Below are 24616 nucleotides of genomic sequence, written 5' to 3' on the forward strand. Positions count from 1 at the left end.
AGTACAAGAATTGTATATAATACGGCAGGATGAAATGACACATGCACAACACCCGGGTATCCCCACCGTAGACGTTTCGCCATCCAGCCAGCCACTGGATGGCGAAACGTCCACAACAAAGACAACCAGACGCCGCACATGTGTCTAATTTCATCAGTAGATGTAGTAGAAGAAGAAGAGGTAGTAGTAGTGGTAGTGGTAGAAGTGGGAAATAAGGAAGACGAGCCAGTCAAATACAAAGGAAGGGGAGCACTGCAAGAGAGCTAGATGCCCACAGAGGGAGAGCAAGCGCACCGAGGTGCGTGAAAGGGGAAGGGGTGAAATAAAATAAAGAAGGAACAGAAACACGAGACAGGAGAGAGAAAGACAACACAGAGGAGAAAAGGAGAGAGGAAAGGGGAAGAGGAAGAAGAAAAAGAAGAAGAAGAAGAAAAAATGAGGATTCAGGTTAAGTCACGGGTGTTCTGAAGTTTGGAGCATTTTACAATGTAGTGGGAGAGGAAGGCATCTACAGAGACGAAGCCAGGGCTAAGGTTCATACAAGGAAAGTTGTGTATAAGAGAGGATTCAACTAAACGGCGACTGTTCGAGTTGGAAGTAGGGAAGACAGTTTTAGCAGAAGACCAGTCAATAGGATGGCTATGATCTCTGACGTGACAGAAAAGAGCATTGTTAGTGTCGGCAAGCCTAACACTATTTTTGTGCTCCCTAAGTCTGTCAGAAAGAGATCGACCAGTTTCTCCAAAGTATTGAAGAGGACAGGAGGAGCAAGAAATAGAGTAGACACCAGGAACATCTGTAGAGGGAGGAGAGGTATGAACGAGATTAGTGCGAAGAGTGTTAGTCTGGCGGAAGGTAAGCTTGATGTCTAAGGGACGGAGAGAATTGTTGAGATTAGAAAGACCGGAAATGTAGGGAAGGCAGAGGATAGAAGAGTTCCCATGAGTAGAGAGTTTGGGAGAGAAGAAATTGCGTTTAGCACGTGAGAGGGCAGAGTCTATGAAATGGGAAGGGTAGCCAAGACGGGAGAACGAATTATAAAGAGTGGAAATTTCTGCTGGAAGGAACTGAGGATCACAGATGCGGAGGGCACGGAGAAAGAGGGAGATAAGAACACTTTTCTTGACAGGGGAAGCAAGATAGGAAAAGTAGTGAATGTACATGCCACTGTGCATAGGTTTACGGTAAACGGAAAAGGAAAAACCTGTATCTGAGCGGTGGACATGGACATCAAGGAAAGGAAGTAAGGAATTAGATTCCCATTCAGCTTTAAACTTAATGGAAGGGGCAAGATTGTTAAGAGCTTCAAGAAAAGGTTGGAAGAGACTGGAGTCATGAGGCCACAGAGCAAAGATGTCATCCACATAGCGGAGCCAGAGTGAAGGTTGCACATCGAGGGTAGGAAGAAGAACAGTCTCTCCCAAACTCTCTACTCATGGGAACTCTTCTATCCTCTGCCTTCCCTACATTTCCGGTCTTTCTAATCTCAACAATTCTCTCCGTCCCTTAGACATCAAGCTTACCTTCCGCCAGACTAACACTCTTCGCACTACATTGTAAAATGCTCCAAACTTCAGAACACCCGTGACTTAACCTGAATCCTCATTTTCTCTTCTTCTTCTTCTTTTTCTTCTTCCACTTCCCCTTTCCTCTCTCCTTTTCTCCTCTGGGTTGTCTTTCTCTCTCCTGTCTCGTGTTTCTGTTCCTTCTTTATTTTATTTCACCCCTTCCCCTTTCACGCACCTCGGTGCACTTGCTCTCCCTCTGTGGGTTTCTAGCTCTCTTGCAGTGCTCCCCTTCCTTTGTATTTGACTGGCTCGTCTTCCTTATTTCCCACTTCTACCACTACCACTACTACTACCTCTTCTTCTTCTACTACATCTACTGATGAAATTAGACACATGTGCGGCGTCTGGTTGTCTTTGTTGTGGACGTTTCGCCATCCAGTGGCTGGCTGGATGGCGAAACGTCTACGGTGGGGATGCCCGGGTGTTGTGCATGTGTCATTTCATCCTGCCGTATTATATACAATTCTTGTACTACTACTACTACTACTACTACCACTACTACTACCTCCACCTCTTCCTGCCTATATATAGCCGTCCTGCTCCTCCTCTGTTAGTGTGACTTTGTCAATGGTCCAAGTCGGACCGAAACGTCGTCGTAAGCTTCTGTCTTTTATGTGCGGGTTATTTGTGTAACTATCCTTTAAACCCTCAATGTCCTGCACTGGATAGCTTGCTCCTCCTCGCGCATAACAGTCACGCAGCTGCCCTTCAAAATATCTTTGAAACCCATACTTTAACCGATTATATTCCCTCCCACGACAAATTTAATATTCTCTGATACGATTTTTAGCCACAGAATCCCACCAATTTACCAGTTCATCATCCCCCGGCACCTCATCCACCAACCGTTCCCACAATTGCGCAAAAGACTGAAGACATTCCTCACCCTGCAAAAGCTTCACATTTAACTTCCAATAACCTTGATCCCTTCTAGGCAATCCCTCCCATTCTAGGTCCACCAGTACTCCTCTGTGATCCGAAAAAACTGCGTCCACCACACGCACTCTGCTCACTATTACTGTTCAGGGCACATACAAGTGATCCAGTCTAGCCGCATATCCACGTCTAACAAAGTATGTTTTACAACCCCACCCCCCTAACGTCCATTAACCCCACCCCATTTAATAATTCCCCCCAAATCCCCGAACAATACCCTGCTCCTCTAGGTTCCACATCCTTACGCCTTATCACACAATTCCAGTCACCACCAATTACAGCTATACCCGGCAAAGCACGCAAATAATATACTAGGACATCCTTCACAAATTTATTCTTAATACACACATCTCCCTCTGCTGGACCATACACACACACACCAAACTCTTCTGTACCCTACCCCACCACCCATCTACATGAATCACCCTCCCCTCCCCACCCTCACAATGCCTCACTACGAACGGGCTAGTTTCCCTTACCACGATGACAACTCCTCCTTTCAACCTTATCGCATGCTCCACTTACACATTATACCCATTCACCTTCAACTCATAGCCTGGTCTGTAGTTGTGTTTCTGCACGAACACTACATCAACACTATTACGCACCAAATATTCACTAAACCATACACACTTTCTCTCTGATCTCAATCCATTAATGTTCAATGTCATGCACTTGAAGCTTACAGAATGGTTTTCCTTCTTGACCCTGGTACTGTCTTGCCACCAGATCGTTTCGTGACACCTCGGTCCCTCTCCCTCCCCCCTTTAGAAACGCTCTTAACCAACTCCTGCCCCTTAGGGCCTCTGTGTCCTCTCTGCGTAACTTCCGCCCAGGACTTTTTGCCAGTGCGCTGAGCAGGCGTGATCACATCCTTGGAGTCAGATAGTGCAGCAGCGCGCTTCCGTGATGCTCCCTCTGCTTGCATCATGTCGTCTGTTACATTGTCCCGGTGGACCTCCTCCTCCACCGCTTGCATCAAGACATTCTTATCACACTGCGCAGACCGCAGATCCTGTTCCACGCCCTGATCCACAGCATACCCAAGAACTAGTTCTGGACTCCCAACCTTCCCAATACTCTTGTCAGCCAATAACACATTTAAAGCCAAGGCTAACGAGTCTTCCACATCGCTATCACTCGCATTCGGGGTGTTCTCTTCCAACACCTGAGCTGCGTTCAATGAAGGGGTGTCGTCCCCCTCGTCACACCTGCTGACTCAATCTCCTCCGCTCTCTCGACCTCCTCACTCCAGGACCCACCTTGTGTATGCAGAGTCACATAAGGCAAATCTTGCTCCTCACCCTTCTCTACTGCTGTATGTCATTGCCGTTGTTCCATGTTGCCACGCCTCCTTCCACACAGAGCCGCTAGGTGATCATATGACCCACACAACCGACAGGTCCGGCGTTGCCCAGCGTATGTCACAAACACCTGGGTCTGAAATTCTGGCAGCACTATGTACGACGAAATAGAGTAACGTAACGTCATCTTCACAGAATACGTTCCTTCGGGTATCCTTGCATATGGCCCAGTAGCCCACTTCCCAACAGTACTGTACCATATTTGCCCATCGCAAGACGGATGTCAGAATCATCCGCCTCGAATGGCACATTTCTAATCTTAACGCATGTGTAATGGCGAGAAACGTCGTGAAGTTGCACGGTCACAGCGGAGTTAACTGTCAAAGTAACCTCCTGGTACTTGTCCACCACCGCCTCATACACACTTGCCAAGTTAAACTTGACAAAGATCCTAGTCGTGCCATTCAGTGCTACTCCACATATCTCCTCATTAGCAATACCATATGTATCTCGTATGATTGCAGGTAGTAGCAGGTCCATAAAAGTTCCTGTCACAGCCCCATGCATAAGCTCAACAGACTCTGTTTATGCGTCTCTGGCTGGCCTGTGCCATGCTGTGAAAATATAACTGCCACTAATCAATGCCAGGGGCAGCAGCAGTGCACGTCCTCACTACTCAAAGGTTGAGAGACGAAATGAGGTAGCTCGCCTGAAAATAGCAGAGGGGTGCAGAGCACAACCGCACTCTACCGTGGTCAGGCAGCGAATGTAAATATAAATAACTCCCGAAGGAGCATTTAAAAATATTTTGAGAGTTCGTTCATTACATGAGAGTAGAATTAGCTCAAACACATATGAGAATTCATACAGGTCATGAGTGTATATTTACCGACTCATAAGCATATGAGTATGATAGTTTTGGTATCAGATTTTATAGTTGGTTATAGTTTTCATATTTGTTATATTGTTATGTTATTTGTTATTGTTTCAATATCTAATGTAATGTTTTTCAGTTATTGTCATGTATTGTCATCTTTATGGTTTTTCCTTTTGTGTATTGTCTTTTTGTATGGTTTTAAATAAAATATAAAAAAAAAATATTTTGGGGTTGTCTTAAGAGCTTCACTATCATTTTGGGTATTGGACTTAGTCATTCCTACCTTGATTTTAATTTTCAAGTAGATCGTTTGTTTAATCCTCACTATTGTTTTTAAAGGCCGTATGCCTATCGTGTGAGTGATTTATCGAGTGATGTGTAACTGTATGGTGTTTTTCATTATTGCCTTGAGTGTCGGCTAGGGTCATCCGGCACATGCGAGATAAAGTTAAAGGATTATTGATCAAGAGATCAAAGAGACATAGCAACACCTCTGTACCTACACTGGTCCGACCCCACCCTTCTACATGTAACCTATCACCCAACCAGTCATTCAGCTACTCTACATTCTTCCAGTTGTAACTACACCAGTGTTCCTGGTGTCTTGATGTGCTACTTAAACTGTTTCAACACTGTGGTGATCCGAGGATTAGTCCACCGTTCCTTAGTAGAATCTATAAGCACATTGGGAACACCATTTAGACAGTCACGACCAGCTGTGACCCCCCCCCCAACCCATCATCAACAACAGCTCGGAGTTCCAGAACTATTCAAAGCTACGTGGCTAGAACATAGGCACGGCACTGTTATACCATCCATTGTGTGCATATTAGCTTTGAATCATTAATTGTATATTTTTATTTTTTCTTAAAGTAGGATTAATTTCATGTTTAATTGTTTTATATTATTAACTGATGTTTATTATAATAAAACTGTTTATCTTAATTATGTTATTTTTTAATTTTCTATATTTTCTTTCCATAAGAAGGAGCCAGCCATGTCAAATGCTTTTGTAGGATCTGAAAGGCTGAGTAAACCTTCAGGAGTGACGACCTTACAAAGGATACAAATCTAACACGAAATGTGAGGGAAAAGTTCAATAGATAGGAGTAGCGATGGAGTATACAGTAACAATAGTTTCATTGCCGGCTACTTGTTAAGGTAGGGTAAGTCAAGCTCCTGCTATTCCCGCCTTTTTTCCCCCTCCCCAAAAGTGATAGTTTGACTGCCGGCTGCTTGTTAAGGTAGGGTCGGTCTAGCTCCCGCTATCCCTTCCCCTCCTTCTTCCCCCCCCCCGAAAGGTGACGTGTGGGGCTCCGGTCCAAACAGTAATCACTAGACTCACAGCTCCCAGCACTACTGTAAGTACATTCCTGCCTTGTATTCTAGTGGATTTATTGGTTGAAAGCTTCACTTTTGACCAATAATAAACTTAGTCCTTTCAGTTTTGCTCTAAGTTGACTGTTGTAATAATCACCACATCTTTTAAGTATTGTACTTATCATGGAGAGTGATTTCTTAAGCAGTGGGTAACCTGTATCTTTCCAGCTTGGATGACAGAGAGGGTCACCTGCCAATCAATGAGTAGAACTGATGGAGATGGACGAACGTCCTGAGACTTCCCCTTTTTGGATTTAATTACTTGTGCCCCTGTATGAAATTGCAGGATGTAACCCCTCATTATTGCAGCGGGAAAGAACCTGCTTTCCTGTCATTGGGATAGAATACTCAAAGCTATACTGTGAAGAACTAGCCAGTGGGTTGTAACCAACACCTGCAACCCCCCCCCCCATCATCGGCAACGGCTACGATTTCAACAAGCAGTGTCACCAACACCAGACACCCAAGTTTTATATTAGCGTTGAATTCAGTTATCATTTATATTTTTCATTTTTCATTTTCTTTAATGTAGGACTAATATTTCATATTTAAGTGTTTTATATTTTATAGTTTCTATATAATTAAGTGTTTATGTTTGTCTGTTATTATTTCTTTTTCTATTTACTAATTTTCCTGAGGAGGAGCCAGCTTTGGTAATACTGTCTGAAGTTGTTACAGAGCTGAGTAAGCCTTCACAAGTGGCGACCTTGACAGGATCAACTCTACTGAATCAAGATTCAATTCCATCTCAAATCTACCATTGGAACTTCAACGCCGCATACCACAGACGGTTACCACCATCCATGAGTAATCATTCTCTATGGTAGGACTACAGTACAGGTATTTAAAAGATTTGGTGATTGTTATGGTCTCAATTTATTGTTAGTCAAGTCAGGCAGGATATAATATTTAATTCTGCCACGTTTTGGAGCTTGAAACACTTTGGAGGATTAGACTCTAGGGACCCGAGATTTTCCAGTGACAATTTGTTTCATTGAGCTCTTTATTTTATCAAGGGAACTGTCGTAGGACACTCTTGATTTATTGGTGAGAAGATTGGACGGTCAAGTGACCCCATTCTACTTACTGTTTGCTCGGAGCCGACATAGAACCCTTCGTTTTCATTAATACATATTGTTTAATTGAAGCAGGGATCGAGCCCTCTGGTTTATTTACAGTTTGAGCAGAGCAGGAATTGAACCCTCCGTTTTCTTTAATACCCATTTCATTTCCCCTGATAGTTTAAGTTATTCTTGCAAGTATGGAGGAATACCAATTTTGGATGAATGCTGAAAGTAAGTTAAGAATAACAGGGAAAAATTTAGAATCTTTCATTAGCACTAAGATCCAGGAAAGACTTGAAAGAGAGAGAGAGAGAATCGAAAGAGAAGAGAATAAGGAGAGAGAAAGAATAGAGAGAGAGAATCAAGAAAGAAAGAGAAAGAGAGGATAAAAAGGAGAAAGAGAACCTTGAAAGACAGGAGAAAAAGGAGAGAGAGAGAATTGAGAGAGAAATCCAAAAAAGACAGAAAGAGAGAGAGAAGACAAAAAGGAGCGTGATAGACTTGATCGTGATGAAAGAACTAGAGTACATGAGGAACAAGTTAAATTAAGGGAACTTGAGGAAAGAGCAAAGGACAGAGAATATGAGTTAAGGGAGAGAGAAAAGGATCGCGAGCTCGAACAAGCTCGCCTTGAATTAGAGAATAAAAAGTTAACTTTCTCACAACAGCAATTAGATGAAGGAGTAATGGAACAACGTGCAGCTAGTGCACATATTCCAACACCTAATTTACCTCCCTTCACAGAGGGGTAAGACATAACTTCATACATTATCAGGTTTGAAAATACCGCTACCCTCTGTGAATGGCCTGCTGACACCTGGGCTACCAGGTTAGGAATGTTATTTTGTGGTACAGCTTTGAATATCTATGCAACTTTGTCGCAGGATATCATATGTAATTATAACCTACTGAAGAAGGCAATCCTTAAAGCATATCAAAAAACCACTAATTCTTACAGGAAATATTTTAGGTATGCCACCTTACAGCCTGGCCAGAACTTTCAGCAGTTACAGGTAACATTCTTTAGTTTGTTCGACTTTTGGATAGAGAGTTCAGGAACTGATCACAGTTATGAATCTCTTAGAGACTTCATGGTTGCTGACCAGTTCCTGACAGCTCTTCCCCATCAGATACGAACATTCATCAGAGAACGTAACCTGATTAAAGATGAGGAAGTTGCTGAGGCTGCTGACCTGTATGCTGAGGCTCACAATTCCTATAAAGACCTAAAGGGATCGAACCCTAAGGGCAAGGGTTCATCAGACCTTAAGAAATCAAAGCCTCTAGTGGAAAGTAAAATGACTTTTTATTCCTGTTCGTCATTTGTGTGGTGTTAAGGGACATAAACGTCCAGATTGTCCTTCTAAGAAGGTCCAAAAAGTTGGAAGATGTTTTAAAGACTGTAATGACCAAGCACCCTTCTGTTCAGGAATAGTTAATGGACTTAATGTATCTACCATTTTACGAGACACTGGATGCACATGTATAGTCATTTCTGATAAACTGTTCCCTAACCTTAAAGAAACTCATTCCTCTGCTATACTTTCAGACTACTTGGGCCGTACGGACACTTTTCCTACCATCCGTTGTTACATTAGGTCTAAATGGTTCACAGGTTGGTCTGAAGCCGTACTAGCTCCCATCACTTCTTGCTCCGTACTAATAGGTAATGTAAAAGGTGCCATTCTTCCTTCTGAGGTTGACCTTTCATCACCAAAGGTGGACATAAGCTTTTCAGATCCTCTTCCTGTAGAGTCAGAGAAGCCCCTCGAGAGTTCAGATGAGACAATGTCTCGCGAGATTCATGTGGGATTAAAAACCAGTGATGCTACTCTCGAAAGCGAGGAAGTAGGATCACCGGTTCACTTGTTAGATGAAAGTGAAGATATTACCTCCGATACCATAAATGTCTTGACTAGGGCTCAGACCAAAGCCCAGGCTTCCCCTACTGTCCATCCTTTGATTTTCCCTGACTTTAAGCCTTTACATATATCGAAGGACTCCTTTGTCAATTTACAAAGTAATTGCCCTTCTCTTCAGGATTGCCATAATGCCGCTAAACAAAATCAAGTTATCCAAAGGAAAAACTTTTCATATAAATTTGAATACATAAAAGGTATCTTGTACAAGTCAGTATTCAAATTAAATTCAGATGAGATAGACTGTTCCATCTTAGTTGTTCCAAGTCAATGAAGAGAGACTGTTCTTAAAATGGCTCATGACCTGCCAGTGGCCGGACATTTCTCGCATCGTAAAACCTTAAATAAAATTAGGGAAACTTATTTTTGGCCAAAAATGTCCTCAGATGTCACTACCTATTGTAGATCGTGTAAAGTTTGCCAACTGTTATCCTCCCGAGGTACCAGGCGAGTACCTATGGTCAAAATGCCAGTCTTTACAGTACCTTTTGAAAGAGTAGCTATTGACATCGTTGGTCCTTTATCTCCACTTTCATCTGGGGGACATAGATATATATTAACATTAGTTGATTATGCTTCGAGTTTCCCTGAAGCCATACCCTTAAACACCATAACTACTACAGAGGTAGCTGAAGCCCTTTTGTCCATCTTCTCCAGAGTGGGCATTCCTAGAGAAATTTTGTCTGACCGTGAGACACAATTCACATCTGACTTAAGGCAACATCTATACCAACTTCTGGGAGTGAAGCCTCTCTTCACCACACCCTGTCATCCCAGCTGTAATGGGAGGATTGAGCACCAGCATTCGATTCTCAAGTCCATTTTAAGGAAACTTTGTTCCCTTAAACCTAAGGAGTGGCATCGTTACCTACCCTGTGCTTTGTTTGCCAAGAGGGAAGTTCCCAGTGACTCTTTGGGGTTTTCACCTTTTGAACTTCTCTATGGTAGACAGGCCAGAGGTCCATTGTCCATCCTTCATGACTTCTGGACTAATGAGGCAAATGCTGAGGTTCAGTCTTCTTACCAGTTTCTCCTTGACCTTAGATCCAAACTTGAGGAGACCTCTGACATAGTTTCGAAAAACCTAAGCTTGTCAATGGACCAGTACAAAACCTATTTTGATTCCAAAAGTCAGAGGAGAAGTTTTAAAGTAGGGGATGAAGTTCTTGTACTTTTGCCTATCAAGTCAAATAAATTATTAGTAGCATGGAAAGGTCCATATAAAGTATTAAAAATTTGTGGGAAAGTTGACTACCTCATAGAAGTCAAGGGAAAACCTAAGCTTTATCATATCAACATCCTTAAGAAATATTACCGAAGAAATTCGGTTAACTGCCTTAATAACTTTGACTTAGTTTTTCCACACGAACTTGATACGACAACTGAAGAATGTAAGGTGTGCGTAATTGACACCGCTAACTCAGACTATGATGAAGAACTACATGACTTGGTGACTCTTGACCACTCGGGCGCAACCAACATTAATATTAATGAATCTTTGGATGACCATAAGAGACATTTAACTACTTCAATGTGTGAGTAACTTTTCAGACGTCTTTACTGATATTCCAGGTGTTACCTCCACGGTAGTCCATAAGATTTACTTAGTGACGGACAGTCCTATCAAACGAAAATTATACCCAGTTCCAGTTCACCTTAGGGATGCATTTGACCGAGAGGTAGACAAATTATTAAAACTAAAGATCACTGAACCTTCAGTATCTTCATATTGTTCACCAGTAGTCATGGTTAAGAAGGAGGATAATTCATATAGACTTGCTATTGACTTCAGAGGCCTTAATGCTATAACTCGGTGGGATGCTGAGCCTATGCCCTTAATAGATAGCGATCTACACAAATTTTACGACGCTTCCTTCTTTTCAGAGATTGATACTGTGCAGGCATATCATCAAGTAATGTTTGATCCTTCTTCTAACCAGTACACCGCTTTTCCTACACTCCAAGGTCTGATGCAATATAGAACTATGCCCTTCGGTTTGGTAACTGCCTGTGCTACCTACGTGAGACTGATGAGAAAGGTCTTGGGTAATATGCCAAATGTTTCAATTTATTTTGATAACATTTACGTAATGACATCCACGTGGGGCGAACATATCCGAACATTAACAGCAGTTTTGCGTAGGTTACACTCACATGGCCTCACTGCCAAGCCGAAGAAATGCTTCCTTGGGTATTACAAGATTAGATATCTTAGACTGATACTTTCTAATAACTCTCTGCAGCCTCTCCCCAGTAAGATCAAAGCTTTATTAGAATTTAAATTCCCCAAAACCAAGAAGCTCATGCATAGCTTTCTTGGTTCTGTAAATTTTTATGCACGGTTTATCCCGAACCTTACTGATCTTACAGGCATCTTGTCCGACTTCTTTAAAAAGTCTGTGAAGGAACCTCTTGAACTTTCCGACGTAGCTCGGGAAAAGTTTAATGAGATTAAAAATATCTTCTCGAAAGACCCAATACTTAAGATTCCAGATATTAATAAAACATTTTGTTTAAGAACTGATGCCTCCAATACTGGCTTAGGTGCGGTGTTACTACAATACCATGATGGTACTCCCTTCCCTGTATGCTTCCTAAGCCGGAAACTCCTTCCCGCAGAAACGAGATACTCCACAATAGAAAAGGAATGTTTAGCCCTTGTGTGGGGTATCTCCAAACTTAAATTTTATTTGCTGGGAAAAGAGTTCATTTTAGAAATGGACCACAAACCTTTGATATACTTAGAAACTTTTAAGGGAACCAACAGTCGCCTCTTGAGGTGGACATTGGCACTCCAGGCTTTTAAGCTCCATATTGTGTATATCAATGGTTCATCCAATTATTTCTCTGACTGGTTAAGTCGTGACAGTCAGTAGAAGATTTGTTGCCTTACGTGACTTCCACATGTTAGAAATTTTTTCTCGCCTATTCATCTTATACTCCTTGACCATAAGTCTTGGTATGGGGGAGTATGAGGGAAAAGTTCAATAGATAGGAGTAGCGATGGAGTATATAGTAACAATAGTTTCATTGCCGGCTACTTGTTAAGGTAGGGTAAGTCAAGCTCCCACTATTTCTGCCTTTTTTTCCCCATCCCCAAAAGTCATATGTTCAATGCCAGCTACTTGTTAAGGCAGGGTAAATCAAGCTCCTGCTACTCCCGCCTTTTTTCCCCCTCCCCGAAAGTGATAGTTTCATTGCCGGCTACTTGTTAAGTAGGGTAAGTCAAGCTCCCACTATTCCCGCCTTTTTCCCCCAACCCGAAAGTGATAGTTTGACTGCCGGCTGCTTGTTAAGGTAGGGTCAGTCTAGCTCCTGCTATCCCTTCTTCTCCTTCTCCCCCCCCCCTCCGAAAGGTGACGTGTGGGGCTCCGGTCCAAACAGTGATCACTAGACTCACAGCTCCCAGTACTACTGTAAGTACATTCCTCTCTTGTATTCTAGTGGATTTATTGGTTGAAAGCTTCACTTTTGACCAATAATAAACTTAGTCCTTCCAGTTTTGCTCTAAGTTGACTGTTGTAATAATCACCACATCTTTTAGGTATTGTACTTATCATTGAGAGTGATTTCTTAAGCAGTGGGTAACCTGTCTATCTTTCCAGTTTGGATGACAGAGAGGGTCACCTGCCAATCAACGAGTAGAACTGATGGAGATGGACGAACGTCCTGAGACTTCCCCTTTTTGGATTTAATTATCTGTGCACCTGTATGAAATTGCAGGACGTAACCCCTCATCATTGCAGCGGGAAAGAACTTGCTTTCCTCTCATCGGGATAGAATACTCAAGGCTATACTGTGAAGAACTAGCCAGTGGGTTGTATCCAACACCTGCAACCCCCCCCCCATCATCGGCAACGGCTACGATTTCACCAAGCAGTGTCACCAACACCAGACTCCCAATTTTTATATTAGCGTTGAATTCAGTTATCATTTATATTTTTCATTTTTCATTTTCTTTAATGTAGGATTAATATTTCATATTTAAGTGTTTTATATTTTCTATTTTCTATATAATAAAGTGTTTATGTTTGTCTGTTATTATTTCTTTTTCTATTCATTAAGTTTCCTGAGGAGGAGCCAGCCTTGGTAATACTGTCTGAAGTTGTTACAGAGCTGAGTAAGCCTTCACACGAAACAACATTCGGAACTCGAACAACATCATCGAAGCCTTGTTTACGCGGATTCAGCAGACGTTTACCACCGGCCAACGAGTGATCACTATGGTAGGACTACAGTACAGGAATTTAAAAGATATGGTGATTGTTATGGTCTCAATTTTATGTAAGTCAAGGCAGGATATATAATAGTTATTACTGCCACCTTTTGTTTTTAAGCTTGAAGCAATCTCGAGGAACTCCAGATTTTCCAAGGACAAGTTACATCATTGAGCTCTATTATATCAAGGGAACTGTGGAAAATTAAATTTACCTGGATGAATCTCATTAGATACATACCAGTAAATGGTAACAAAGATAATTATTCTTTATCAAAGTTACAGAGACATATAGGAATTTTAGGACACCTAGGTCGCAAAAAATGTTCCCCTTCGATATCTATTACAATCTCTATCTCCACAAGTCACTCTGGACCTATATTAATTTCAAATGAAATATACATCACCAAGAATTCTGGTAAAACATTAATATAAATATGTGAACTGTATGTTAATTTTAATAAATGACTACATATACATTGAAGGAGAATTTATCTTAATACCACTAACCAATTAGTCTGGAGATTATGGTGTCATGTACAAAACCCCCTGCCTAAAATATGAAGAAAATACTGGCCAGAATTTCAACATAAATATAGACATCACTCAGCTGTGGTAATATCCTGTTTCTATCTAATTACGGAGTCCTGTCCAGTCGCCTAACTCTCAAATTCTGCAGGACTGCAATTCCAACAATTTCGGCTCCTATTTGAGAGGTTTTAAGCCCAATATACCTGGAGTTTACCTGGAGAGAGTTCCGGTGGTCAACTCCCCCACTGCCCGGTTTGTGACCAAGCCTCCTGGTGGATCAGAGCCTGATCAACCAGGCTGTTACTGCTGGCTGCACGCAAACCAACGTACGAGCCACAGCCCGGCTGGTCAGGAACCGACTTTAGGTGCTTGTCCAGTGCCAGCTTGAAGACTGCCAGGGGTCTGTTGGTAATCCCCCTTATGTATGCTGAGAGGCAGTTGAACAGTCTCGGGCCCCTGACACTTATTGTATGGTCTCTTAACGCGCTAGTGACACCCCTGCTTTTCATTGGGGGGATGTTGCATCGTCTGCCAAGTCTTTTGCTTTCGTAGTGAGTGATTTTCGTGTGCAAGTTCGGTACTAGTCCCTCTAGGATTTTCCAGGTGTATATAATCATGTATCTCTCCTTCCTGCGTTCCAGGGAATACAGGTTTAGGAACCTCAAGCGCTCCCAGTAATTGAGGTGTTTTATCTCTGTTATGCGTGCCATGAAGGTTCTCTGTACATTTTCTAGGTCAGCAATTTCACCTGCCTTGAAAGGTGCTGCTAGTGTGCAGCAATATTCCAGCCTAGATAGAACAAGTGACCTGAAGAGTGTCATCATGGGCTTGGCCTCCCTAGTTTTGAAGGTTCTCATTATCCATCTTTGTGGCCAGAATTTTTATTGTACTCTGATGAAGATTTAATTTCCTCGTGTTTACCATATCTGAGTAATTGAAATTTCTCATCGTTGAACTTCATATTGTTTTCTGCAGCCCACTGAAAGATTTGGTTGATGTCTGCCTGGAGCCTTGCAGTGTCTGCAATGGAAGACACTGTCACGCAGATTCGGGTGTCATCTGCAAAGGAAGACACGGTGCTGTGGCTGACATCCTTGTCTATGTCGGATATGAGGATGAGGAACAAGATGGGAGCGAGTACTGTGCCTTGTGGAACAGAGCTTTTCACCGTAGCTGCCTCGGACTTTACTCTGTTGACGACTACTCTCTGTGTTCTGTTAGTGAGGAAATTATAGATCCATCGACCGACTTTTCCTGTTATTCCTTTAGCATGCATTTTGTGCGCTATTACGCCATGGTCACACTTGTCGAAGGCTTTTACAAAGTCTGTATATATTACATCTGCATTCCTTTTGTCTTCTAGTGCATCTAGGACCTTGTTGTAGTGATCCAATAGTTGAGACAGACAGGAGCGACCTATTCTAAACCCACGTTGCCCTGGGTTGTGTAACTGATGGGTTTCTAGATGGGCGGTGAACTTGCTTCTTAGGACCCTTTCAAAGATTTTTATGATATGGGATGTTAGTGCTATCGGTCTGTAGTTCTTTGCTGTTGCTTTACTGCCCCCTTTGTGGAGTGGGGCTATATCTGTTGTTTTTAGTAACTGTGGGACGACCCCCGTGTCCATGCTCCCTCTCCATAGGATGGAAAAGGCTCGTGATAGGGGCTTCTAGAGCGACGAGAATTCTTCCAATTTTCACTAACATTTCTCTTGGTCAGTTCAAAACAATGGCGACTCACCCCAGCGACACTAACCAATTATGCTGGTTCTTTATTTATTTACAAATTAATTTTTATTACCTACAATATATTCCATCAATTTACATACAAAATACACTGTATTTTTGGAAAATATTCAATATTTTCCACAGGAACTGTTGTAGGACGCTCTTGATTTGTTGGTGAGAAGATTGGATGGTCAAGTGACCCCATTCTGCTTACTGTTTGATCGGAGTTGATATGGAACCCTCCGTTGTCATACATACTGTTTAATTAGAGCAGGGATCGAACCCTCCGGTTTCTTTAATACAATCTCAGTGGAGTAGGAATTGACCCCTCCATTTTCTTTGCTATCAGTTTCATTTTCTCTAGTAGTTAAGTTATTTTTGCAATGATGGACGAATATCAGTTTTAGATGCACACCAGAAGTAATCTAGGAATAACAGGGAAAAATTTAGAAGCTTTCATTGTCACCAAGAGAAAGAGAGAGAAAAGAGAAAGAGAGCATTGAAAGAGGAGAGAAAAAGGAGAGAGAAAGAACTGAAAGAAAGAAGAAGATAGCATTCGACTCCTGGCGAGTCCTGATTTAATAAAGGGATGGTGTTTCCCAACTGCCTAATAAGATTTACAAAATCATCTAGAGAGCTCAGTAGCGATCAGATTTCACAACTCTATAGAGGTGATAAATCTAACATGTTTGTCATTCTGTATGCGACTGAATACTCAGGTAATATGAACCATCTACCGAGTGATAATGAGACGTTTGAACTACTCGTTAAGAACCCTCTGGACCAAGTCAACTGCCACTTCAATAAACGCCTTAAAACGTTACTGAAGGGGAATGATGAACTAATTAATCTATCAGCCAGGTCGGAAAATCTACCGTTCGTCCTGTTATACGTTCAGTTGGGTAAACTTCTAACTACAATGGTCGGGAGCTATTTTGAGACATCCTGTTTAATTACTAAGTCAATGTTAATTTAACGATAATACTTGTCATAATTGAAAAGAAACAGCATTTAATGTAAAATATTGGGTATATACTACTGTAATTTTTAAAATAACAGATTAGATTCTGACTATCACGGTTCAGGAACACATCTCTGGGATGATCTCGGATGCGCATATTAAAAATAATGTTGACATTACTGAGAGACTCAAGAAATTAAATGCTTTACATGACATTACCTTTCTGAGTTTTGATGTTACAGCCCTGTTTATCAGAGTCTCTCTCCATGATGTAATTACGTACTTTGGAGAGGAATTGGAAATCTGCTACAAGCCTTGCCTCACGAATATAATTACCCTTTGTCGGGTAGAGGCAGGTTTGACTGCCTTTAAACACGTGCACCATTACGTGTGTCATCCTACTCGCACCACGCATCTGGATTCCCGTTCTTTAATTCAGACCAATCACAAGTCTTCCCTGAGTCGCTTCAGATAAGTGGTGATGGCGTTTGCCGGCTTCCCATTGGTTAAGAGAACAAAATGTAAACACTTCTGGCTTGGCATCACCCAGAGTGGGTTTTTTTCCATCTAGTGTCACTAATATACTCTTGGATTTTTACTCTCTACAATGTCGGTAAGCACTGATTGTTGTGTTTAGTGTGTACATGAATAGTTTAGGCATATTTTGATATATACATAAAGTCTGTGTGAAGCATAATGTGAGTGTAGCATGCAGTTGAAAAAAGTGCAACAAAAGAAGGGCAGTCAGGACTGCCTCTGCCCGAGTAGGGACATAGTCCACTTTCAGTAAAATAAATATTTATAAAAAAAATTCTACTGCATATATGAATTCGGTAGTGGTCTGGATGTATACAGAACGTTTTTATTGTCCTTCCAGATCAATGAGAAATTGTTTTATGGGGAGCCCTCCAACACTAGGTCAAAATGTCTGCATTTTAGATGACAGTGACTCAGAACCAGAGGTAGATGACCCTGAATTGCTTAATAGTGGTGATGAATACTTGCCACTGGATGCAGAGGTGTCAAGTGATGATGAGGAGGAAGAAAGGCCAGCCAAAAAGCAGAAATTAGTCAAGAAAAAGAGAGGCATTACGATCGAGGAGTACCCTGATGAGGAACATATTTATGACGATCTTGCTCTTCAAGTTGAACCTAAGTGGTCCCAGGTTGACCTCCAAAATGACCCTTTGCTTCACAGACTTCCATTCTAGCAATTAGTAATATACAATGATTGCTCTTCCTCATGAATCTCAGGAATATGGGACTTGAAAGTTTTATCCCTTTGCAATGTGTCCTTGTTGCTATTTCTTTCATTTTTATATTTTTCTAATACTAACAAAATGTTTTGATACAAGTTCCATTGATGTTTTTGATATTATATGTTTGTATAATAAATTTTAAAAATAGTTATTGGGTATTTTATTAACAATTGCAAGTTTGCAACATTCAAATTTATACTCCCTATTTCGGGCATGGGCGAGTTTAACTGCCTTTCGCAGATTAGCAATTTCTCGGAAACTAACCAACAGAATTCCATTTATATGGCCTCATTCATCTTATATTAAGTTACTCTATCCACTCTAAAGGAGTTAAGTATGAAATTCCATTATATCAGACATTGCCCGACAAAGGGTTAAACTGATTAAACTTTGTGTTACTGACCACAAGTTTGTATTTGAAGGCTAATACAATGCTCAAAAACAAGGCATAGCCTTGGAAAATCTTCTCCGTCCTTACTCAGATCCTACCTAGATTCAGGTATTTAAGTTAACAAAGAATGAAATAAACAACATTCTGCCTCTCCTAGATATTTGAATCCATAGAGTTGACAGGAGATTCAGATTTACAGTTTACAGGACGTCAACCAGTGTGTCGTCATACATTCACTATAATTCCACTCTTGAATCTAGGGTTAAAAGGAATGTTTTCCTTACAATGTTACCGAGAGTCTTGAGTATCTGCAGCCTGGAGTATTTAGATAATTTGGACAGCTCTTGCAACAACCCACCAGGGTGGGCTACAGCCCAAGTCATTATACCCAACAGTTTTTGCTCTTGAAACATGATAGGAATGCCTTATATAACTCAAGTTATGGGTTATACAAACTCTATAGCTTTTTAATGGAGTGTCTTGTGCTCAACCTTAAGCAAGAGTGCTGTAAAAAGTCGCAGGATTGCTTATTATGCCACGGGGCCTCATGAGAATTTGGTGACGTTAGACCAATGTTCTCCATACTTATACTGAAACGATGCACTGGAATGTCTTCTTGCTGCACTGGAATCTTCCCAAAGTTTTCACTCGGAGTCCTGTTCATTCTTGACCTGGTCAGCCTTTTTGATCAGGAGTTGTCCTTAAAAATCTCACAGCTAGCCTGCCACTTGTTGGTAAGACTCTTAATTGTGTCCAGCTCTTCATGCAAGGCATGGGTGTTAGCGTTTCCTTTCTTTGATGTAAAGAGATTTCTCCCATTTTCATGTATAACCCTTATAGGTTTAGGTCTTCCCCTGAATGCTGTAATAATATATTTAATGGTAGGAATTACTACTCACCCTTGTCACAAGAACTCTGTGTCGAATGGTGACATCGTGTGAGCGCCAGGCCACCTGCAGGAGGGAGAGACCACCTGCACAGGTGGTTAGTGGTGCACCTGCTGCCACCAGAAGACTCAGAATCTTGGGTCTGTTGCAGGTGACTGTGAGGACGAGGGCACTGGTGTAGAAGTCACCAACAGGCTCAATGGGCGCCCCAGCTCGTATCAGTTTAGACGCAGCCATCATGTCGTCATCCGCGCTGATCACCGATAAAAGTTCCTTGTACAACGCAGCTGGATCTTCACTTGTCTATATGGTAAAGTAAATATAGCAACATTCAGTTCTCAACCATAGAGCTTAAGTAACTAATGTAACCTTAGATTGTGTAGCAAATCAAGGGATACTTTCACAACAAAAATTACTTTGAAACAGTTGCTAACGAAATTTACTTAGGATTGTCTGAAGGAAGAATGAGAAAAATTGCCTACTCTAAAACATATGAAATAAAACTTGAATAAATAGCCCCAAGTTATTAAAGACTTGAATGACTTAAAGCGAATTAAGACCGAATAATAACACAAGTTGTAACTCTCTCCTTAATAATTCTGAAATAACAAGTTGAGTACTCAAGACATAAACATAGCAACGCTCCTTGTTAATTGCAAGTTATGTGGTAGAGTAACACAAAACACATAGTAACACTCCTTGTTAACTGCAAGTTATGTGGTAGAGTAACACAAAACACATAGTAACACTCCTTGTTAATTGTAAGTTATGTGGTAGAGTAACACAAAACACATAGTAACACTCCTTGTTAATTGTAAGTTATGTGGTAGAGTAACACAAAACACATGGTAAGATTCCTAGTTTAAAAACAACAGAATAAGATATTGAGTGACATCAGTTAAATTGACCCTGAATTAACCTACCAGTTAATTAATACTGACACATTTTTAGTAGGTGCAGCTAGTTACAAAAAAAAAAAAAATCAGAGTTCACGAAAAAATATCCGAAATAAATATACTCCACATCATATAACAATATTCCCAGATAAAATTTTTGTTTAATTTTGGTGGGCACATATTGTTCTATAATAATGACAGTACTACCTCTTTTCCTTATACAATTCCCATCCCCACCTCCTCTAGTATATGTTATGGCTTCTGTGTGACTAGTTTAGGGTTCAAGTCGAACCGAAATATTGTCATAAGTTTCAGTCTTAGAGAGAGAGAGAGAGACAGACAGACAGACAGAAGACAACGAGAAACAAGCTTCTATACCACAAGATGGGCAGAAAGCAGCAACTTCACTCTGGCTCGAATCTGGAACACATTTGTACATCATTATGATGTCAACAAGATAGTCAGTTGATCAAATGAAAATGCTCACCCACAGATGGCACCAACTTCATTCTGTTCTCTACTTGTATGTTTCATAACAATAAAAATGCTTTCAAATGAGCTGATGTAGGTAACAGCTCTTATCTTGTCAATAAAGTTAGGAATCCTTAACATGTATATAGCTTGTCAATAAAGCTAGGGATCTTAACCTAACCTTGTCAACCTCTTTAAGGGGGCTCCTTGTCGTGATAAAGAGGCTATCGGTCTGAGGAATTGGACCTCTTGGTCTTCTTCCTCCAACCAAACCTAATTACCCCCTAATCCCCCCCTTCCCTAACCCTTCCTCCCCATACCCTCCCTTTTTCCCTTCCCTCCTCTCTCCCAACAGTGCTGTGTAGCCCTTGTGGTTTAGCGCTTTTTTATTATAATAATCCCCTCTCCCAAACCTCCCCTTTTCTCGGTCCCGTTTGTAGCCTCTGGGTTCCTTCCCTCTGGCATTGCAGTTTCTAGGTGGGGATTGGCATGCTGGGGTTCGTCCCCTTCCTTGAGGTCCCTTGGGCGTGGTGTGGTTTGCCATGGAATCTGAATTGTCTGAGGATGCCCTACTTCCTTCCCGGTTTCCTGGTCGTGGGCAGGGTGCTCTTCGGGTGATGGGTGTATCTCCGGAAGCTGCCTGTCAGTTCTGGGGGGTGGCAGCCAAAGGAGGTATGCTTTGTGGTAGGTTTCCGACCGTCCTTTTTTTCGTCCACCGAGGTAGCTCGGTAGATATGAGGCTGCTATTCCGGAGTGCTGGTTTACTGGCGTGAAGGGTAGGGCATGGCACGGGCTCCACACTGCATCTTCACCGCCAGTGGGCTCGGGGCCCTCTCGGATGAAGGGAGGAGCTTTCGGCCGCTCCATGCCTCCTAGCAACTGTCCCTCTGCTGTCTCTCTTTTTTTTCTTTCCTCCTTTCATTTTTTCTTAAAAAACAAGAAAGGAAATATCATGGAAGATGCACCTATTGCTATGAAATCTTCACTCAATGTAACTCTTCGTCCTCCCAGGCCCCATTCTGATCCCACGCCCTGTTCTGTCCTGGTTTCAACTTGGAGGTATAATATTTTGGCCCAAGCCCACTCCTTAAGCCTCAGAGGTAATCTACCATACTTCCTTAAGAACTTTTTAACTGAAAGACATTTCCATGTTTGGGTTAATAATGTGCTCTCCCCGGACTTTATCCAAGCTGAAGGTGTCCCCCAGGGATGTGTTCTGAGCACAACACTTTTTCTCCTTGCTATAAAAGACCTGACCTCTAGTCTTCCACCCAATATTTGGTCGTCAATCTATGCTGATGACTTAGCTATTGCCTGTGCAGGTACTGATTGTCACCTCATTACAGTTTCTCTCCAGCATGCAGACGACCGTGTTTCCAATTGGGCCACCACACATGGGTTTAAATTTTCCAGTACCAAAACTCACCAAATTACTTTCACAAGACACTCTGTCATCTCTGATCATCCTTTATACCTCTATGGCTCCCGTATCCCTTAACGTGATACAGTCAGGTTTCTAGGCCTCCTCTTTGACCATAGGTTATCCTGGAAACCTCACATTACCTCTCTGAAGGCAACTTGTCACAGCCGGCTGAACCTTCTTAAAACCCTTGCTCGTCTTCCATGGGGAGCTGATCGTCGAACTCTCCTTCGTCTACATTCCACCCTCATTTTATCGAAACTTGATTATGGTGGCCAGATCTATTCAGCGGCCTCTCCTGCTACTCTCTCTAGCCTTAACCCCAGTCATCACCAAGAATTACGTTTATGACTTGGTGCTTTTCGCTCTTCCCCTGTCGGGAGCCTCTATGCAGAAGCGAACATTCCATCCTTATCCGATCGCCGTGATGCCCATTGCCTTCGCTACTATGTATGCTCTCATAATCTCCGTAATCCTTCCATTTATAGAATGGTCACCGATATTAGTAGACTTTCTTTATTTGTTCGCCACCCTTGTTTGCTCCGTCCCTTCTCTCTTCGCCTACATTCGCTCTTGTCTTCTCTTCAATTACCACCTTTCTATGTTCATGCTGCATCTCACTTTTCCCTACCCCCCTGGGAAGTTCCAGCTGTTTGAGTCTGTTCTTTCTCACTCCCTTGCTTGAAAGCCCAACTGTCTATGGTAGCTTCCCGCTCTCTTTTTCTTGACCACTTCCACTCTCATTCTCATGCCATTGCAGTGTACACAGATGGCTCTAAGTCTTTTGACAGCGTAGGATTCGCAGCATTGTTTCCGGACAGCGTCGTACTAGGGCATTTACTATCTTCGGCTAGTATCTTTACCTCTGAATTGTATGCCATTCTTGCAGCACTTATCCGTATTGCATCTGTGCCTGTGTCATCGTTTGTGGTTGTCTCTGACTCCCTTAGTGCTTTACAGGCTATACAAAAATTTGATACACCTCACCCCTTAGTCCTCCATATCCAACTTTGGCTACGCCGCATCTCTACCAAGCATAAAGAAATTGTTTTTTGTTGGGTCCCTGGTCATGTTGACGTACAGGGCAATGAACAGACAGACACTGCTGCACGGTCAGCAGTACATGACCTACCAGTTTCATATAGAGGTGTTCCATTTAAGGACTATTTTGCTGCAATAGCTACCCATCTTCACACCCGTTGGCAACAACGTTGGTCTACTCTACTCGGTAACAAACTTCAATCTATTAAACCGAGTATAGGTTACTGGCCGTCTTCTTGTCACCAGTGTCAAGGTTGGGAGACTACTCTCTCCCGTCTTTGCATTGGCCAATCTCGTCTTACTCATGGATATCTCATGGAGAGGCGCCCTGCTCCTCTCTGTGAGAATTGTCAGGTTCCATTATCAGTCAGCCACATTCTGTTAGACTGCCCATTTTATCAACGAGCACGCAGAATTTACCTCCAACGTCGTCTTCGCTCTGCTGCTCTCTCTTTACCTTCTCTTCTCTCTGATGGACCCACCTTTCATCCGGACTCTCTCATTGACTTTTTGACAACAACTGACTTACTTCACAAACTCTGATGATACCTTCAGCCCTTTCTACCTCAATCTCTTGCTACCCTCTTCCCCCACACTATCCCCTGCCCTGCTGTTTTCTGTAACCTACTGATCATCCCTTCCCCCTTCTGCCGCCCAATACCCTCGCTACCTTCCCTACCCTGCAGCGCTGTATAGCCCTTGTGGCTTAGCGCTTCTTTTTTATTATAATAATAATAATAATCTGACCTGGTTTCATTATCGGACCATTCTCTCGACTCTTCTCATACCCCTGTACCTTCTGCAGTGATGCTTCATCACCTGCTTCAGGTGCTGTGGTGTCACCCGTTTCAGTTCATACTGCTGCTTCTAGCACGACTTTCACAATGCGTCCGGCTTCCCCGAACATGGTGCGATGGTTCTCGGATCGCCCACCTCCCTCGGGTCAGACCGCCTGCAGTTCTACTAAGCATCCACGACAACCTACTGACAACAGTTCGTCAATGACTGCCCAGTAACGACCTACACGACACTCGCTACCTTTGAATACCGAACTATGCAATGGATAAAAATCTTTTCTTTACAAACATCTCAAACTGATTGTTTCTGACCACGGAATTGGTAAAGCTCTTTTATGGCATGTTGGCCAAAATATATCTTTCCATGCTCATCGAAGTGGAGCATGTGTCATAACAGTGCAGAATTCAGAGCAAGTTCATGCCCTCTCCTGCATCACTTCCATAGATAACATACCAGTCACTGTTTGTAAGCACACTACTCTTAATTCTTGCAGTGGTAAGGTGGTCTTGCCGTGTACCGTTGTACAGAGCAATCTTTTGTCTTGCGGCGAGGATATTTTAGAATAATAAGCCCTTCAGAACTTCCATATCCCCAAGGCAGTACGCTGAGGTCAGTGGTCACGTGTGGTCATAACTGTGTAAGCTCTTGGGAGTTAGCGTGGGGTGTTACCAAGCACCATGGCTTGTTGTAGTGTTTTAGAATCTCAGGTTCAAGCATTGAAGAAGGAGGTTCTTCTTCAGGATGAAAATAGGAGGCTGAAGCTTTGCATAGATGGGTTTGGGAGTGAGTGTGAGATGGATTTAGCTGGTAAAGAGGAAATGGTCATAAGGAGTGAGAGTGGCAGCTGCTTTAAGTGGCAAGATGTTCACAGATCAGGAAGAAGGAAGATAAGGAGAGTAATAGAGAAGACATGAAGGTAGGAAATCGATTCTTTTTTTTCCATGACAAGTGTACTTCAGTGGTTAGTGAG

At 42.2% G+C, this 24616-nt stretch overlaps 1 protein-coding gene across 2 annotated transcripts in view; it reads right to left on the reverse strand.

Annotated features, from left to right (window-relative positions):
- Positions 1 to 24616, reverse strand: part of LOC128692438 (serine/threonine-protein phosphatase 6 regulatory ankyrin repeat subunit B-like) — a 148549-nt gene that overhangs the window by 21544 nt on the left and 102389 nt on the right. For both annotated transcript variants that reach the window (XM_070096500.1, XM_070096501.1), the window contains exon 5: positions 19033 to 19323. In XM_070096500.1, the coding sequence (XP_069952601.1) occupies positions 19033 to 19323 (291 nt within the window). The remainder of the gene's footprint in view (positions 1 to 19032; positions 19324 to 24616) is intronic.

This window comes from Cherax quadricarinatus, chromosome 53 (assembly GCF_038502225.1).
Source record: "Cherax quadricarinatus isolate ZL_2023a chromosome 53, ASM3850222v1, whole genome shotgun sequence".
In the NCBI taxonomy this organism is placed as follows: Eukaryota; Metazoa; Arthropoda; class Malacostraca; order Decapoda; family Parastacidae; genus Cherax; species Cherax quadricarinatus.